This window comes from Anarrhichthys ocellatus, unplaced genomic scaffold (genome assembly GCF_004355925.1).
Source record: "Anarrhichthys ocellatus isolate YVR2014 unplaced genomic scaffold, GSC_Weel_1.0 scaffold66, whole genome shotgun sequence".
NCBI classification, from domain to species: Eukaryota; Metazoa; Chordata; class Actinopteri; order Perciformes; family Anarhichadidae; genus Anarrhichthys; species Anarrhichthys ocellatus.
The window spans coordinates 1,856,101-1,876,261 of record NW_022280096.1 but is presented as its reverse complement, the minus strand read 5'-3'; the positions used below and the strand labels follow the sequence as shown (position 1 = coordinate 1,876,261).

The 20,161-nt window shown below is 43.8% G+C and overlaps 1 protein-coding gene across 1 annotated transcript; it reads right to left on the bottom strand.

The window, feature by feature from the left end:
* Window positions 1–6,558: 6,558 nt before the first annotated feature.
* ism2b (isthmin 2b) lies at window positions 6,559–20,021 on the bottom strand. Its single transcript, XM_031872838.1, has 6 exons — window positions 19,357–20,021; window positions 15,553–15,804; window positions 13,828–14,158; window positions 11,919–12,056; window positions 11,723–11,791; window positions 6,559–9,161 (listed from the first exon to the last, which is right to left on the bottom strand). The coding sequence occupies exons 1-6, from the start codon at window positions 19,465–19,467 to the stop codon at window positions 8,644–8,646; spliced, it is 1,419 nt and encodes a 472-aa protein (XP_031728698.1). The 5' UTR covers window positions 19,468–20,021; the 3' UTR covers window positions 6,559–8,643.
* Window positions 20,022–20,161: the final 140 nt, after the last annotated feature.

Genomic DNA, 20,161 nt, shown 5'->3' with positions numbered 1-20,161 from the left:
AGTTTGAGATGTTGGGCGTATTCTTTGATGTGTCAGAGCTGTCTAGGTGGCCTACAAGTACGTCAGCATTAACGTGCGGCGTGATTGGTCAGTGGGCTAGTCTTGGTGTTTGGAGCTGTTTGGAGCTATGCTATGCTAACCTGAGTTGGCTAACCAAGGCAGCAAAACGACACCATAGCACGACAGGACACTCACAAGTTACGGTGCTTTTGAAAACTTTTGCTGAGACCCGAGTGGATCTACAACTCAACGAATACATTCGCAGGAGGACCTCTGGCTGGAACTGAACTGCACCGATGTTTTGTACAACTGCGTCATTAAACTCTTTAACAAAGAAAGGAGGATGGACTTTGTCTTGAAGTGAACAGCAGCTTTGGTAAGTGAAGTGCTTTTGTTTTACATCTGCAGTAGAGTTACTACTGTGTTCATTTGTCTATGGTGTCATTATGATATGGTTAACATTGTTCCCTCTGATGTGAATAATATTTGAATGGCTCGTGCTCTTCAGTGTGTGGTGGAATACTGTCACGGGAGTTCACGGTTAGGACCCAATAGCAAGACCACAGGAGACAGAAGTTGGTATAAACTGGTTTTATTTAGCCTGAATAAAGACAGGAAGGTGTGATGTCCCGTGGTCCGACACCAGAGAGTAGGCAGATCAACAGTGTGAGTCCCGTGGCTCAACACCGGAGGGCTGGCAGCTTGACGGCGTGAAGTCCCGTGGCTCGACACCAGAGAGTAGGCAGATCAACGGTGTGAGTCCTGTGGCTCGACACCGGAGGGCAGGCAGCTCGACGGTGTGATGTCCCGTGGCTCGACACCGGAGGGCAGGCAGAGTGGCGGTGTGTAGTCCGTAACACAACGGAGGGCAGAGCGGCGGTGTGTAGTCTGTTAACACAAGTAGGGAACGGGGGATTTCCGACCGACGGACACCAGAGGCGGCTGCTCGAGGCAGAAGGTGATACAGGGTTGAAGTGGGTGAAAGACGGTACGACCTGACAATCCCAGACTGCAGGACCAGAGTTTATATAGTGCCAGGGGAAGCGTTAGTGGGACCTGAGTCTGGTGTGTCAGCCTGCAGGAGGTAATCGGCTGGAGTGTCCTCAGCTGTGCACAATCAAGGGTGTGGCCATGGGAGGTGTCTGGAGGCAGAGGATAAACACAGAGCACATGGCACACAATAACAAACAGGGGAATGATAGGACACATGAGGAGAGGAGATCAGGGTAAACAGAGGAAACACACAACGGGTCAGACAGGGATCCTGGATCCTGACAAATACGTGTTTTAGCGCCGCAGTGTTGCTGGATTGATTTGTCATGCTTTGTTGTCATATAAATATATGTGACTGGTTCTTGTGAGTTTGTTCTTGTCATTGTGTTAATTACGTTGATTTTGACTATATGCATTGTCTGTTGATGACGCAGCATCCCGTCATGCACAGGGTTAGGGTCGGACATTTGATTCTCTGTTTGGGCTTTTTTCTTTAACTAAGCAGGTACAAAGGTCTGGAGAAATGGGGATTGTGTGGCGATTCCTTTAGCCTGTTTGAATCAGCAGGGAACAGCTCAACGCTGCGGGGAGAGTTTGTAGCGTGTGTGCTGCTGTTGTTTTCCTGCTAAGCTAGTTTAGCGCGCCTCCCAGTACACAGGCGCCTCACCAGAGTACAATGTTTTGTTTCCAGGGTCAGAGTGTCTCTTACGTGATGGGTTGCCAGGTTGAGCGAAGTCCACCGAAAACATTATATTTCCCACAAATGAAGCTTCTTCATTTTCCAAATGTACTAGTATTATTCAAACATATTGTTCTGTTCATAAGCCTCGTACCGAATGGTTCGATATGAATACCTGTATTGTTACACCCCTAATAACCTGTAGCTGTGGCGTCATAATGAGGTTATTAGGAGGTGGTTCAACTGTAGTAGGACAGCACTGAAGGCCCAGGTATAAAATGCACGGCCCACAATCAATGCAATATGTGTGTTTCCATGAGGGCTGTTTTTCTCTGAAGCCTTGTTAGTGTGTGAGTGTATGTTTGTTAACGTGGGCTGGGGTTACCCTCAGCACAAGTGATGTGAAGGAGGGGCAAGGCCGCCTGTAGTGGGAGCAGCGAGGGACTTGAAGGGCCATGCTGTTTGCCGGTTAACCAGCCGAAGTACACCCAGAGGAAATCTCATGTTCCTGCCAGCCTACAAAAGTAAACAGATTTGTAACCAAGCGCTGGCACGGGGCCTGGGCCACCAGCGCCACAACTAAAGGAATGAATCCCATCACACATTCACTCACTAAAATGTAGGTGCGCTACAAAGCATGCATTCAGAAATTTGGATGATAATCCAATTTTTTCACATTTTGTATGTGAAACAATCCAAGCTAAATTGAAATACAATGGTCGGCTTGGACTTCTGTATAACCACAGTAACATGACACACACACCCTCCACTAACTGTGAAGTGTATTCAGCAGGTTTTTAAAAGCAGCCGCCCGGGAACTCGTGCTCCATTCAATATTTCAGATAACATCTTTTAGCCACAGAGTTTTGAACCTCCTTTCTCTTTCATCTTTCTCTCTCTCTCTCTCTCTGCTTTCTCCTCTGTTTACACATCTGAGGTTATTTATCTGTTATTCTGCGGCAGAAATGTGGTCCACATGTGTCTGGCTTCCATCCACTCAGCACTCATCTGTAGTCAACTTAGGAGTCAATGAAGGACCATAGTAGACCTACCAAGCTCCTTAGTGTTCATTCCACAGTAGATACTCAACACACGGATGGATTTCTAAGTATCTCTTTGCTTCTGCACATAACATTAGTACATTCTCTGCTAACTGTGTCCATCTTTTCACCTAATGTTCTATTGTAAACGCATAACCAGGCTCTTCACTTGGGTCAATGATAGACATCATGACCTACAGGAATTAAAGTATCTAAATGGAGTATTGGGATTGCTTAAACCTATGGATTTGCATTACCCTGACCTTTGAACTTTTAATCTCAATGTTATTTAATCCTCTGGATAGAGTATAGCCTCGGAGAACATGATGGGAGAAAAAGATCAACCTAGATACCACAGAGGAGATGGATGACAGGGATGGCGGCTGTTGGTTAAGGCATGCAGGGGCTTAAGAGGTTTCATTTATGTATTAGCAGGACTTTTTCTGTCTGGTTGAGTGGAACCTTCTGCATGATTTTGATATCCAGCTGGTCTTTTCTGGAACATCGATAAACAGGAATTTCTAGCCAACACTGCTATCCATCGTGCTCTTGCTTGCACTCTAAAACTTTGGGCCACAACCACAACTGAAAGTCTTATTCATGAAAAAAGTGTCACTCCTGTGAATCACCGGAAGAATTCCCACAGAATTGTGAAGCATGCAAGGTTTAAAAAAGCTGTGGTTGATTGTTTAGAAGACTGACAGAACATGTTACTAGGACTTTTGACTTCTGGACGTGAAGTCAATTTAAAAAGAAAACCCATGTTGGACTGAGAACACAGACGATAAAAACAAAGTAAACTAGAAATGCTGTTGGTTCACATAGTAAGTGCACTCACTGCTAACACATGCTAGCAAGAGAACTCATGCATGATTCTTAATTGAATCCTGTCCTGATACGCATTACTTCTCATCAAGGCAGCTGCTAACACACAAAGCCACAAATGGTGTACAGATTATTAAACCATTTAGCATCCCAGCTTCCACCAGCTCAGTTAAGTGGACATGACGCTCACCACTGAATACAGGGACCTGATGGTCTGACTTTGTATTTAACTGTTAAAGCACTTTACAAGGGAATAGACGTATAAAGGAATTTGACATCTTGGGGAATATAATAGCAAAGAAGAGTTTTATGTGAAAAGAATAGTTTGACATTTTTGGGGAATATGCTTAATTAATATGAAGCCTAGCTTAGCAAAAAGACAGGAAACAGTGAAAAACAGGCAGAGCTGGTAGGTTGACGTTAGGGCAGGGTCTGTTCGCACAGCCTCGTTTAGTCCAGTTGGACCAAACCTGGAGCCATTGTCTCCAGATTTGGTTTGATTTGGTTTTCTGGCCAAATGGGCTGCTCTTGATTAAATTGAGCTGGGAAAATGCTGTTGGGCTCCAAACAATATATTATAACAATATAATGTAATATTTGTTGTGTCCACTCACTCATATTATCAACTCTTTTAATTTGAAAAATATTTGATTGACGTGAGTTGTATTCAATTGTTCTTAAGGGATAACTGAGGACCTACTTAAATTGACGTCATCAACGACAATTGAGATTTGCACTATTTGTGGGTTGCGATAGCCTGTTTATCTAAAAGTTGATCTTTTGGTCATTTAATATAGATATGAAGCTTTGTATGCTTATGATGTGTTTTCTATTGCACATGTAATGGTTTTATGGGTTTCAGGCAAGGTTATGATTTTGGGCTGGGCTTTTCTTAATTGGGCTGGTTTTCATTCGCGATTGGCTGAAAAACTGGCAATCTGATCTGGCAACACGGCCTGGAGCATTTACCACCTTGATGCGGTTGGTTTGGGTTGGTGTGAACACCAGATTGCACCAACAAACCGATCTGTGGATTTCCTGGAAGGGGATGTCTCGGACTGCAGTCAAGTGAACTCTGGAGCGGTTCATTTCTGGTGTGAACACCATCGAAACAATCACAGGAAGACATTTATGTGTCATTTCAGGGATCTAAAAAATGAGTCAATAATTAGCTAGCTATTACACCCTGTGACAGACAGACCGTTTAGGTCCAACTAGCCCACTGTTCGGCTCACTTTCTGTAACCAGTGTAGCATGAAAGCATGGTCGATTTAGCAAGCTAGCTAGCTAACTAGCCAGCTGCTAAATTAGTACAATTTTACAACCATCACATGCGTAATAATCAAATGACGTTTCCACTCCATACATGACTTTTGTTTTTCTGGACCATTTGAGTTTGGCCTTTGTGTTTGCAAACCGGACCAGTTCTTTTTGTTTCACTGAAGCGTGGTGGTTATATGACAGTTTCCCATTTCTTTACACAGTCCTTTGCATTGTTATTGAACACTGCAAGGTCTTTTGAGTTGCAAGGGTTGCGTAGTGGAGGGCAGACAAGGCAGTGCTCCATAGTATGGTCTGCTTCTCCACAGTCACAGGTGGTTGGGCCAGCCTTGTAGCCCCATCTGACCAGAGCAGCTGTTGATCGTCCCGTTCTCGTTCTGAGGCAGTTTAGTGTTTTCCATTGAGCCCATGGTGCTTCTGGGCCAGGGGGAAGGTTTTCAGTGGGGGGTATTCCCATGACAGTTGGAGGAGGGTCATTCTCAAGCTTTTCCCTCCAGAGTTGGATTCTGGTTTCTTCCCGAGACTTTGTTCGGGGCTGGACATGGCTGAGAAAGCTTCTTCTTGACTTTAGCTGTTGGGCCGGGGGGGGTGACATCTATGGAGGAGATGGCGTTCATCACTAGTAGATTTTCTCGACTCGACTGGCAACTTCCCGTTTAATATCAGCGAGGAGGTGAAGGTTTCTTGTGTTGGTGGGTTTCAAGCAGACAGTGATCAGGCGGCAGGTGTTGTTCAGTGCTGGGTCAAGTTTCTTGGCATGGGTTGACCTCTCCCAAACTGGACATGCATATTCCGCAGAGGAATAGCACAGGGCCAGAGCAGTACATCTTAATGTATGTGCTGTGGCTCCCCATTTGGAGCTGGTCAGTTTCCGTAGAATGTGGTTTCGGGAACCGACTTTGGATTTTGTATTGTTGATGTGCTCCAAGGAGAGAGTACGATCCAGGGTTACTCCAAGTTAGACGGGGTGGGTACAGTGCTCAACTGGACCAGTTGAAAAAATGCGATCAATGTATCATCCTCGCATTGGTTCAATTCAGGAACCAGAGGAGCTGGGAGGCAGATTTTGTTACCTTAGGATGTGCTAAGCTAACTGTCCGCTCGCTGTAGCTTCATATTTATCGTACAGTCATGAGAGTGGTATCAATCACTCAAATGCCTGTAATTACATCTAGCTCTCGGCAAGAGAGCAAATAAGCATATTTCCCCAAATGTCAAACTAGTCTTTGAACGTAAATCTATTCTTTGCTAAAATCCTGATATGAAGGAGGATTCAAACATTTCTGGCCGGCCGGCCTACCGGAAATAGAAGCCTGAATGCTCTGTCACACTTCATTTCTGGCAGGTCTTGGTACAGTAGCTCCCAATGGATGTCTTAATATTTAGCCTGTTGCTGCAAAGAAGGAAGTGACATGTTTGCTCCGAAAGGGAATGCTTGATGCACTGTACCTGTCTCGTTGGAGAGGAAAAGGAAAGTTACGGAATGGTTTGCTATGTCAGTCAATAAAAGAACTACTCAGTTGAGTTTTAAGGAATGTTGCTCTCCAGTGCTATGCTATGCTTGGCTCCACGACACAGTATCCAAAGTGTGGAAAAAGAAACGGCACATTAAAGAGTCAGATGATGAATGCAAGGTCTTTATATATTTCTTCAGCATAATTGCAACAACACATTCATGAAGCACTGCAGTACAAAGTAGAACGAAAAAGACACTTGATGTTGCTGTATGAAGTGATATGTGGCAAGTGGTTTCCCTTTTGATAATGGGTGCCTTCATTTCTGCATCAGATTAGTGCACCATGTTGAGTAGAGAGACATTTCAAAGCTTCAGCAAACTTAAAAAAGAGAACAGACAAATAAATACTGTACAACACCATGTAATACTAGATTCAGAAATCACAACAAGATCATGCTTTCCTCAACAGAACACTTGATATGTGCACTTTCATAGAACAATGCAGTATTTCTGACGCGTTTCCCTTCACAATAACACTATCATCAACAAATGGCCAACATGAGTCGTGATTTCAATAAATCTTTTGTGTATATATATCTTAAATAAAGTGCCTTCCTTTTTAATTCCAAAATTTTTTGATTCCAAAATGTAAATGTATGTTCTACACATCTGGAGGCAGAATTCCTGAAAAGGTTTGGAGTGAACACCCATAGAATAAGACTGGATAGAAAGTGCAGTCCTGAAATCTGAAGGTATTTAATGTGTACGTTTAACAACACTGCCACTGTGTGAGGTGCAGAGTGTTAACACGGCTACTGCTGCAATGCTAAAAACTATTCTAATTATGCTCAACATATTTTTTCAATCCTTTGCACTATATCTTATGAGGTATTTGCTAAAGGTGACTACTTCCATGTTTCCTTACCCTGCCCTCTAGGGTAAAAGCTCCAACTGCATGACCTCTCAGGGTTTATTATTTAAGTAGGACTGTCCTTTCTATCCAATCAACTTATGTTCATAAACCCAAGGACCCTAAGCCAACAGTTTAAGTATCAATGGCATCTTTCTACCACACACAATGCATCAACTATTCAGTTCTAAGGGTTCCAATTTATATTTGAAACTGCACAAAAAGCATTATCTGTTCATCAATTACAATCAGGATTAGACATCCGATACGCTTCTCCTAATCTTCCTCCCAAAACACTTTGTACTAGTTCCAATAGTGCTCGGCTGCCGAGATAAATGAACGAATGTCTCCCGTAGCTGTGCCTACGGTGTGTGAATGTGATAGGATTAGAGGATAGAATTGTAAGTCGCTTTGGATAAAAAAGCGTCTGCTAAGTGACTGTAATGTAACAAATGAGTTTATCATGGTCAGTTAGTCCCCCTGAGAACATTGTAGAGATCTATGAGCACAATCCACTCACTGTAGAACAGAATATTTCCTACATTTGCGCCATAGAGATTTGGGAGCTGGATTTACGCAAATCTGATTTTTAACTCTTTGGCACCCAGATCATATATCTTCCTGGTTGTTAAAATGTGAGGAAACATATGAAATCAATCTGTGTGACAAAACATTTTCAATCAAATGTGCTGTTCCAGGACCATTAATGCTAATGGGATATTCTCAGAATTCTCAGCAGACAGCACAATGTTTCTAATCCTTGTAGCTTACCTCTCTGTGAGATCTTAAATTCTTCTAACATTACTACATTTTTTGTGTCCCAAAAGAATGGCTGAAATGTAGATTACTGGTAATGCAGGTGGCATCTTTTGGGTTTCCCGATGTCCTGTTGTCTTGTTAATACCTTTGTAAAACCTGAAGGATTTTATATTGTAGCAGCATAATTGGGATATTCTTCTGTTGGACTCTTCCCATACGTGTGTTTGCTTCATCAATATAACCAGCCCACATTTATTGGTTTTCTAATGTAAAGCCTACGAGAAGCATTATCTGGATGTTTACCATATGTTGCTATTGTCAATCATCATCAAAAAGCCAGTATGTAGACATCATGCTAACACGCACCCAGGAGAGTGTGAATATAAAGAGAGACCTTGTTGTTATGCCAGATGTGAAACAGGTTGGCAAGCGATGGGAGAACACTGCATTTTTTTCCATTCTTGTAATTCAGTTCAGTTCAGTGGAGCCTGATATCAGGACACTCTGCCAAATCCTAACTTGAGACAGCCACACTTTACCATCCTAACCACAAATGTGCATTTCCTCTGCGTCAGTGCTCGGTTAATGCATGATGGTTCAGATGTAACATTTCATGACTTTTAAAGAACACAGTCTCCTCTCAAATTAGGATTGGGCCCCCTGACTCTCTGAGTGAAGTGGTAGTTTTGGCTGTGGTCCCTCAGTACTCCCTGGCCTCTTCCAGTTCATTCATGAACACGTCTTCATGGGGGTTTTCTGCGCAGCTCAATCCATTATTTGGTGGCCGCACAGCATGGAAGCGACTCCAGTCTCCCTTGCAGAGAATCCAAGGCAGCACGTCAACTTTAAAGTGCAGCTCAGGTGAAAACTCAGTGCTGATCAGGTTAGGCATTCCTGCACCTTTCCCACGCGTGATCAGCCGGCCACGATCACCATAACAACAGTGCTGCGCTGCGAGAGTAGATGAGTCGCCGGAAAGTGCTGAGCGGATGCAGCTACGCGCTGACGGCTTGTAGATGTCCAGGCGCTCCTTGGGGGCGCTGGCGTCACGCCAGCGGAACTGTCGACCGTGGTTCTCATCGTAGATACTGACCACAGTGTACGCCACTTCAGAGGGGAAGGAGCAGGGGCAGCTGGGCAGCTCAGACAACATCTGGTGGAGGTACCTCTGGAGGAACTCGCTCTTACAGTTGAGCCACTTCTCACAGCTGTCCACATCTATTGGAGAGAGGACAGCAATAGTTTGTTACAGTTGTTCATGGTCGCACTAACAGAGGCCACTTAGTAGTCAAGTTTGGATCCAATGTCTGGCATCTATAAACATCTATGTTACAGTGCTGCACTGCTCCACACTAGTGCTACATTCCCCTGTGACAGCATATCAGGGGCGTGTTACTATAATCCATTTAGAGAGAATTTCCTCATGCAAAGGTCCAGATCATCACAACAATGTCTAACTGGCGTTATCATTTAGTCCCATATATATATTGAAGTAGCCTAGCAGTTATATTAACATCTGTATGTAGTCAACAACTGACAAAGTGATGAAATAAAGAAAGTTCAATTGAATGTTATCTCAACAATATTTATTGTCAGATTTCAAATTGAACTGGATGACTTATAAATAATACATACTCTAATAATAAATACATGTTCTTTTCTCATTTCAAGTAAAATAAGGACTGGATAAAAAAATGTAATACATAACAGAAAGCTTTTGAAAAATGTATTTAACTGAATTGTCTTTGTCCTGCAGCTTTAAATTCAGTTCATTCAGGTGTGAAGTGATCAACCCAAAAAGCCACGATATTATATATTATATTCTTCTCATCTTCTAAAATGATAAATGTGTGAGGCAGGGACTTTATCTGTGGTTATTAAACCACTTGTCTCAGCGCTATCCTCTCTGTTGTTGGGGCTGACCATGTGCTCTGAAACAAAGGGATCTGACTTAGGCCAGCTTGTTTAGCCAAAAGCCTGATCTGGGTTGATAAAACACCAAACCCCCCAAGAATCCTGTGAATCCTGAGTTTCAGTTGACCAAAACTCAGCGCTGCTCTCATTGGACGAGGCCTGGGATACCGAAGCGGGACTTCTATGACCGGAAGTCACAGAGTTTATAACATAACCAGGGACACCTGAAACATTGCTCTTCCCTCTGACTCGCGTCGGGGTAAGGAAGCACGGAAACACAACATTGCTGTTTTTAAAAGAAAACCCTAGTTCTGTTGTGTATGCTCAATAATGGCCGAGATTAAAGACCAAGATCGTTAATGTAGAAATGACTGTGTATTTCATACTGCTGCAAATATGGTGTAATAGATCAGTCACCGCGAGTGAGTAAAAGTAATCAGGATCACGGCCGGCTGAATTAAACTTCGTCAGCAAAACTTCTGTGTGGTAGAATCACGATTTTCGTATTTTATCGGTGGTGAGGATCTGCCTAGTTTTGGAGGATTTATTTTGTTTTGTTTGCTTTCTCTCTTCTTCTACTAACCCACACACACACACATATAGTTGAGCTAACTACCTCAGACACATGGAGATAACGAGATGTCTATTGTCTCGCGATGCGTGGTCACGAGTGGAACTACCCCTCCATGTGATAGTCTATCTTCCACTTGTAGTCCCACGTGACGTGCCACGTTCATAGATGCTCATAGATGTATAGTTGTTGTTAGTTTTAGATCTTAGTTGACTAGATCATTATTACTGGAACTTAATAAACTGTTATACTTTAAGGAGCAGCTGTCTGTGATTACTTTGTGCATGTGTATTGTGATGATAGCTGATATGTGGCCTGTGCTCGTACTCAACACCTTCACTTTCACTCTGAATGTGTAACAGTATGTTGACTGTTGACATTGTGAGTGAACACTAATTATGAGACTTAGTTTATCGTTTGGTTATTGGTCCCTGTTCTCAGGGTGGTGCCCCGTTATTATTAATAATCTTACTGACATTAATAATTCTATTGATGTCAATAATTTAGTTTTTCTTATATGCTGATAACTCAAACACACCTTTTCGTTCCCGACAGTGTTAACATCATTGTTGGTCAGTGAATTAACGTGTTGGGATTCTGATCATATTGGGCTCTTAGATTGTATATTTTCTGTGCCTTTATTTCAGATCTGAGTGGGTACGTTTGCTCAAAAGATATGTTCTTTGTCTTTGGCGCTTCACATTACTGCTTTTAATAATCACCACTCTGAACATGAGACATACTGGTTTTAAACTGTCCATATAACAGCCTGTCCATTCGTGGTCAAAGGCTCTGGTCTCTCTGTCCACTTTTCTCTTTTTGGAGAACGTCTGACTCAAGTACTTCTCCGACTATTCGTCTCATCTCTCTCCTGTGTGTATATCACATGCTTATCTGAATACCCATATGTGATTGGCTGAGTAGCATCACGTGATGTGATTTACAACGCATATAATTGGTTGGTATATTTTCTGGACCGCTGAAGAGTGCTGTAAAGGCTGGAAAAGCTGCACCTGTTAAAATAGAAGTGCTCTGTAAAAATGTAATAATTCTCAATTATCTATTGGTTATAGGTCCATGAGGAACAGGGTCCTGACCGAGGTCCGCCGATTAGTGACCCCCATAATCCATTAGCCAAAGAGGTAACTACAACAACAGGATATATCTGACTGGCTTTGATTGTAGATTGTGGACTGTACAGTATAAACAGCTTGCAGTTAATGGGTTAAAATATGGTGCGACCCTTTAAGCTAATGAAAGATGCTATGGAGAACTTCCCATTAGAAAAACTCACCTGTACCAAATGGCTCTGTACCATTCTCCATCTCAAAAGGGAAAGGCTCTACCACAGTGTTGACATCACCTTCAAAGAGAAGAGCGATACATCAGCTGTAGATTAAAAAAACAGCTGGGAAAGTAGAATATAAATATGTAAATACTCTGGCTTTGGTTTATTATGTTTCTCTATTGAAAGGGAAATATATTCTCACCAGGACAAGGCTCCAGGTCACACTTGGAGGCTTCTGTCAGAGTGCAGGAGTAGCCACAGGATTTAGTCCTCTTCCTCTCACCGTTTCCACATGTCACTGAACACGGAGACCAGGGAGTCCACTCATCTGTCTCCTTCTCTGTGGAAAGAAAAACAAAATGCAAACACTGTTGGTGCCACAAACTGAAGCAAAACAAAAAGATTCTACTAAGCACAATATCATTTACATATTGAGAGGAATACAAAAGGAAAGCATGGAATTCAATGTACAGTTAGAGGAGCTCTACATCATGCTTCCTGGCACAGATTACAATAAATACATGTACTGTATTTAACAAACTGATAAGAAACTATTTCAGAAAACACATACAACAAAACACCATAGAGTTTTGTGTTAAAGAGACCTCAGTATGTACTTCAACGGTCTTATCCAGGGCTGGACTGTCTCATTCCATATGAATGACAATTTTCTCCTGGTCCAGCCTTTCCCATGCAAACCCATATTCTTTTTAAGAAGGCCTCAGTCAAATTAGAGAGAGAAGCTGTGCTGTGGCTGTCCGCCTCGGCACCATGTTTCCTTGTGGTGTTAATAACACTGAAAACAAGTCATTCTTGATTAAAGGCGAGGTGGGTGCAGAAATACCAGCTTGGGTGTAGCGAACACCCAATTTGACTTTGTGGGCGCTGCCAACTCGCCATGTGGCCATACGGGAATGAGGTCTCAGGAGAGTCTTAATTAGAGAAGGAGCCACGACAGACATCTTTGATTTATGTTCAGAGCCTTTAGATGTGACCACTTAATAGGCATTGTTGCCTTTTGCTGGCTCGACTACATGTACAACAGTTCAAATCTATATATTGGTATGAAGAGTAAAAACTAGCCCAAACTCGCCACCTGCTAGCACATTTTGAGATGACAACACAACAGTAGAGGTTAGTGCAACAACCTTTGAAAACAAATAGACCGATCATGTACAGATTTGTATTGATGTGAAATATCTCTGAAGAATGAAGCCTCCGGCTGTGGTGAGCCCATGACTGCTCTCTGATCTACAGTAGGAATCACACACTGCCTTGCCCGTTCTTTTTCCTTTCTCTTCTTCCTCTTCTCTCCCTTTCATTCACTATGTACACCTTTCTCTTTCCCTAATTATTTACTATCTTTACCAATGAATAAGTGGTCTGTGCAGGCTGAGACACAACATGTTTTCCCACCAGAGGAAGGCAGAATTAAGAGGGGGGAAAGAGCTGTAAAAGTTATGCAGAGCCCTGAAAGCCCCCCGGAATTCTTGAACTGGCTCTAAAGGCTGAGCCGCAGAAGGCAGTAAGGGCCGCCAGGGTCTGGGGGTGGGGGTGGGGGCATGGGGTCCCGGTGAAGGATGAAAAGGGCCGACCGAATGGCCCCTGTCATTCTGTGTTCCAAATCTGCCCCCTAATTGTCCACAGGCAGAGTGCTGTTTTGTCCCAGGGAACAGTGGCGGCCTCACGCTGCCATTAGCGAGCGCATCGGACCCATCTTCAAAAGGCAGGCCTCTACCCAGCACGACCAGTGTCCACTTCAAAGTACGCATTACCCACAATGTCCTGATGGTCCAATGCTCATGCTGCCTGCTGGCATCGTTTGCTTCTCTCTGACTGTGAAGACAGTTATCATGCAGCCTTCCTGAGCCACTCTGTACTTCTCTGTCTCGCTTTCTCTCCTTCCAGATATTTCCATCTCTTTTTTCATATGATAAATTCAGTAACTGTATTTCCATACTTTCCCCTTTTGCATTCCCCTTCTTTGGTAAAACTCACAGGATACATTTTGGTCCTTTTCTAAAAGCCATAATCATTGTGATGAAGTCATATCTAAAAGAGCTGTGTGGCTGTACTAGCAGACAGCCAGTGTACCACTTGGCAAACCTTACCATAGTAGCTCTGCATTGGATCCCAGCCTTCGTTCCAACGTGTATCCCAGTCTCCGCCCACTCCGCTGGGTAATGGCTCTTCACTACCGTAATCCAGGGAGTAATCCTCCTCCTCTTCCTCGCCAGTTTCCTCCATGCCTGACCGGCTGTTGCTGTCCTCGCTGGAATCGCTGTCGGTGTAACTCCAAAAAAGAGGCCAGAAAAGCTTCTTGCCTCCGAGCCAATCCACTGTGGAGGAGGGTGAGGAGGAAGAAGAAGGTAGCCAGTCTTTTTCCTTGGCAAGGTCCATCTCTACCTCCATCTGAGGGTCGTCCACCACCTCAATGGTTACCTACGCAGAAATAGAATCAATCTGAAGTATGTGTGTCACTGATCTGATCTTGGACAGTATCAATATTTGCTTAACAACTCTCTCCTATTGGTCTAAACTAGCAAAGCAAACTTAGACATGACTTATTAACGGTGAGTAGAAGACAATGACACAACAAGACATTGAACTGTCCAGTATCGCCGCGTTGACTGTGATTTTGCCATAATGTGTCATAAAAAACGAAAAGTACCTCCAATACTTTTGAGTTACAACTCAAATCGTCTGAGAAGTTTTTTAGCAAGCGAACCCACTGATCTAAGTCAGCCAGCCAGACGTGAGCATGAGTATTCAGCCAACCAAGCGATCCGCTCAGGGAGGGAATATGAGCATTTATTCTGGATAACTACCTCTCATTAGTCAATATGACTCATCCTCGATGTTACAGTACTTCCAAGGGCCCACTTCAGCTGATGTGAAGACCAGGCAACAGGGAGACTACAGGGGAAATCCTTTTGTTCTGTTGTGAACTCAATTTCACAGTTAGGAAAGATGTATGAGGATTGGAAATGCTGTCATTCGTCTTAGTTGAATATATTTTTGAGTCAGAATTTGCTACATGAAAAGTGATCAGGCATGACATAGGTTTCTCTACTTGATGTAGACATTCTCATGTCCCTCTAACCACATTCTGATCACTTTTGAACATTTTGGGTCAATTTAGAAGATGATGAGGACTCAATGGCTCACACCTATGACTACAGAGCCTTTAATTCAATAATAGCAAAATAATATGCAGCTGGGTTACTAAGATTAGACTGAAAGACTGTTTTCTTACACATTAAGGAAATAATAAGGAAATAGATAATTTAACTCAACAAAAGGCTAACAATAACAATCGACTACTTCACACTTTGTGGGGGAGTCCCCAGCAATACACCCCTGTAACCTGTAACCATAAGTCTCAAAAACATAATGATTTTCTGCTGGACTCTGTGGGCCCAGAGGAATCTACAGTATACACGTCTACATCGTTTTTACGTCATTTTCAATTGTGTCCAAATTAGCTTTTTTGCTGCTCCATCGTCACTTTATTTGGTACAGAAATCTCTAGTCCGAGCCAGAACCATCATCTTTTTACCTTTTAATAAATGTTGTGCAGCAGGGCTTCAGGGCTCTGCCGTCGGGCCTTTATTCACTCATTCACTCATTCACATTTCACGTTGCTGCTGAAAGATGGATACACTAACGTTACAACCAAACTCTTCTTCACTTCCCTGGAGTCAATGAGCAATGAGCGGCTCTCGACAGCCCTGCGATGAGCCCTTCTGAGGGCCATGCAATACGCCTTGTTCCAAACGGGCAAGTCCCGAACGGGCACTGCACCTGTTTCATATATCAGCCTGTCTGAGACTCACCTGTATGTTGGGGTTCTGTGAGTTGATGTCAGCATTGGCCAGGTCTGGAAAGTTCTTGAGGTCCAGGATGAAGGGTTTGGTCTCCTCCTCAGGCTCGGGCTGTGGAAGAATACCAACGGAGCGGTGCTGGGGGTGGGACCACCTCCTCTGGTGGCTGTGGGGCTCAGACAGGAGACTCTGGACTTGGTTCTGCTGCTCCAAAGCCTCAGGCACATATTGGACCCCACCGCTGTGAATCGGGTGGCCATGAGCCTGAAAGAACGAGTAGAGACACAAGATGAAGACTTTATCTGGACCAGAAACAATAACATAAGCCAGTGGCTACGTCAGGGCTAATGATGCAAATAAAGACCTATATTTATAGTGACTCATTGATGAAAAAACACAATTAGTGCTCTGTCTCCAGGAATAAACCATCGACCACATTGTAGCTTGGTCAGTAATTCCACAGAGCCCCCGAGGCATCCAACTAACCAGCCAAGTGACCAACCAGCCTTCGTTCATTTCATTCTTTTCTTTTTTTCCCACAACAGTCATGGCATCCAGGCTGTGGACAAAGAGGGGCCTGTGCCAGAGAGCTCCTCTTTTAGCTTTAATGAGAGGGCCTGTGAGGCGTGGGACCCCTGGGCTGCTGCGAGCGTGTCTGAACCTGCTGTGCTGCCGCCACTATGGCCGCCACTTCATTTGACCTTCCAGGTTTTCCAGTTACTGAGCCCAGCAGGAAGACATGTTGATCTCTGAGATTTATGGGGATTAATGGTGACATTATAACGGCGGGGAATTGTCGATCTGTCTACTGTATCTGGACTATAGTCACTGAAAATGGATTTGTCTTTGGTTTCATTCTCCAGTGTGCATGTGTCTGTTTCATAATGAGACGCATATCTATTTCATACCCGATACTGGTAAAACACAAAAGCTATGCCTGTAATGAACCCTGGTCTGTCTATATCATCCTGAATATGCTAAATTGGCTCAAGCACAGGATTGGACTGGACCTTGAGCTTTGACATGAGCCAGTTTGTGGTCTGCTCAGAACAAACCAGTTGCAGTTGGAGGCCTAAAGAGGAGAAGAGTTGTCTGAATCAATGACCCAATGGTTGATGATTTATACTTATGGCCTCTAGAACAGAGCGTACTTTTCACTGACGGCCTGTGATTGTCCCATAAAGAGGTTATGTGGTCGGTCAAACTCAAGCATGTGCCTGTTTAGAGGAGAAGCCCGTCAAGCATGATAAATGATGGATGAAGAGAAGTTGGCCCCCTCCCCAGATATCTGTAAACTGGTGATGACAAGTAGCATGTTCAGCCTTTATCTCTGAGATTTTAGCCACTGGATATGATGTTAGTAGAGCTGAAGCCATTAATCCATTAACTGATGGACAGAAAATCGATCCTTCAAGTCATTTTTTCAAGCAAACATGAGAACAAATCTAGAGATGAAGCCTCTCATTGTAAAAATGTGTTGATTTTCTCTGATTAATGTCATTGTAAAAGGAGCATCTTTTGGTGTTGGACTGTTGTTCAGACAAAACAAGACATTTGAAGACGTCAGCTTGGACTCTGGGAAACGGGAATGGACATTTTTTATTATTGCCTGACATTTTATGCAGTAGGTTAAATGATGTATCAATGAATCATCAGATTAATCAATAATGAAACTAATGTTGCATAGAGGTCATTATTTGGTTAGTGTCTATTTCTTTAAATAACTTTCTTACTTAAAAAGCCAACTCTTTGTGCATTGCTTATGTATAAAAGATGTATTCCTTCTTATAAGAATGCAAGCATTAAAAACCCCAACATCTGGTGTCTCATATCAGATGTTATTGAAGAATAAAATTATGCTCCATTTGACCGTGTCACTGGCCTGTTATTAGCAGCATGAGTGCATCACTGTCAAATCTGACCAGCAGTGACAAGATTCACATTACACACCAATTCACACACATGCTCCTCCACCTCCACACCCACAGACACAGAGGGTCCAGAGTCACATACTTTCACACCCTCCTCATCGCGTCTTGTTACACATCTGGATCCAGTATTCTTTCGCCCTGTATATCACTCTCCTCCTCTCTTTCTCCCCCTCGTTCTCTCTGATCCTGCTCTCCTCCTCTCTGTAGTGGGGCGCTTCTGATCAAAGGCCGACGGCTGATGGCATGCAGTGTGTTTAAGAGTGAGACTATCTGGATGCAGTGGGGGACCTCGGTCTGGTCTGGAGGCTGCTTCTCTCTTAGACAAACATTAGTTGCATGCACTGTGTCCTCTTACTAAACTGAAAAGGCTGGATCCATTTTGAGCTACTGTCATAGATACTGCTGATGGTGACACACATTCAGGTCAGGGAGACGGGATGGGGGCAGCAGGAGCCGAGGTGAGGAGCAGCGACGGAATACGGTGGGGTGGGGGGGGCAGGCGGTGTGGCAGCCCTGATTTATGTGCCCGCAGATATCAAAGGCCTCTGCACTTGGCTGTTTCCAAACCATTACCCAAGAACAAGAAACTATGCACGCTCTTTGATCGCCATCTTTAGCAAATGGAAACGGGACAACAAATGCATGCCTGGTGGAATCAGGGTGAGGTTGTGGAGGTCGGGGTGGAAAGTGGGGGTACAAAACAGTCAGGGCAAACAGGTCCAGAGATTTAGAAAAGAGGCCACTTCAACACAAACCCCCCCCCCCCCCCCCCCCCCCCCCCTCCTTTTCTTCTTCGCTGAGGGATGGGGGTAAAACCAAAAACAGGAAATTCCACATTAACACAAAAAAGAGCCAATGTAAACAATCAGATGAATGACACTTGACCCGAGCACCAGTGTGAGAGATGCCGAGGGCCTTATTCTGGTTACATAAGCATCTCGTTACTGGGCACCTCCTCCTCTTTTCCTCTGCTAATCTCTCCTCTCCATCCAGCAGGTCACAGGCAAGGGCACAGAGTCACCAACGGCAGCCTTTTGGTGAAGGAAATGAACAGCCACAGGGAGATTTCTTCTTCTTCTCACTAATCGTTTCCTTCTCCTCCTCCCTCCCTAGTTCTGCTTTGACATCAGTCAGACAGATGATGAGAGAGTCCCAATAGGGAATCTATGGGAGGCCACACAAGAAGGAGAGTTCAAAGGCAAAAGCTGAACTCTGACCCAAACACACACTAAAAGGCTTTGATATCCAAATATGTCTGTGTGTAACATCAACATTCCCATAGACACAGTATGCAGCACACACAGCCCAGCATGTACCAGTGAAGAGGAGAGATTCTGTCCTTTCACATCACTTCATTCATTCAATCATGTGATGGAAACAGAAGGTCCACTTAAAAGACGAGCAAATAAACATAGAATGTGTTGGAAATAACAAATGAATAACTCGTAATATTTTTCAAAATGCCTTAAAGGCACCTGATTCTAGAGTGTGTCGTACCCAATACTTACTAATGACATTATTCAATATGAGTATGGCAATTCTGTCACATCACAATTTTAGATGATTTTAGTATTAGTTTTGTGATATTTGTATAATTTAGTGACTTTATTGGCATTCAAAGTTGCCAAAGCATTGAAATAAAAAGTAGGACATTAATGAAGATATGATATTAAGCAATAAAGCTGACCACAAAATTAGACTATCGACATTTTACAACAGTTAGCAAAGATGCTCCACCAAGCTAACTTTAGCTGAAGTATTTGAGAAAAAATGGTTTTCTTTGGCGGCAGGTGTGATTTTAAGACTTCGCAGCTTTTTGAAACTTGTTGCTGCAACTTGCTAAACTTGACAAAAAGCCGACATTGAACCAATATGTGAACCGTACCTTGTGAGCAGCGTTCTTGAGTCTGGTCGGAAACCCGGTCCCCGAACCCACGAGGAGCAGCGACACAGCCAGCAGCAGCGCGGGGCATCTCCTCGCGACCTCTTGACACATGTTCTCTACTTCTAAGCTTCCTGTGAGGATGTGTAAAGTTCTTTGGAGGTTTCTCTCAAACCTAAATGAGAGTGTTGGTTGGGTCCACCTGGTCCTCCGTTTGTCAGCAACTGGACTCAGGACAAATGAAGTCTTCGGCGTTGTCAGTCTCAAAGTGTCGCACTTTATGAAGATGCGCAGCAGCGCCCAGAGGTATCCCGCGCGCTATCCATATCTGGTACCAGTGCCTCGCGCAGCAACCGTCAGTCCAGTCCGTATGGCGGGTCGAGCACAGCGCTTCTCTTCCCCATAAAAACACAGTTGGTAGAGCTTTAAGTACCAGAAGGAAGTTAAATACCCCACGCAGAATCTCTCCGTCCGCACCGACGCTCGCTTATTCAACTACTTCAAACTGTGAGTCATTCCGTCGTGGGTGGGTGTTTTCTTCCAATACATTGACATCTGGAGTTAATAGTATGCGGTTCGTTTTTGCTATCTGTCTGCTGCGTTAATCCATTATCCAGCTGAAGTTCATCCACGAGTTCGAGTGGATGCGTGCGTGTTTGTGTGTGCACCGCCCAGCCAACCGGTTTCGGTAAACTTGCCTTTTACGCACGCATTCAGACGGTTGATGCTGGAGGAGTTGGGGGTGGGAAGCTTATTGCTCACAGCTGTGTGTGTGTGTGTGTGTGTGTGTGTGTGTGTGTGTGTGGGG

Coding starts and splice junctions, on each gene's coding strand:
- ism2b (XM_031872838.1), bottom strand. CDS start 19,467: ATGTGTCAAGAGGTCGCGAGGAGATGCCCCGCGCTGCTGCTGGCTGTG. Junction 14,159..15,552: donor CACAGAACCCCAACATACAG/GTGAGTCTCAGA, acceptor ATTTCTGCGTAG/GTAACCATTGAGGTGGTGGA. Junction 11,792..11,918: donor TGACCTGGAGCCTTGTCCTG/GTGAGAATATAT, acceptor TTCTCTTTGAAG/GTGATGTCAACACTGTGGTA.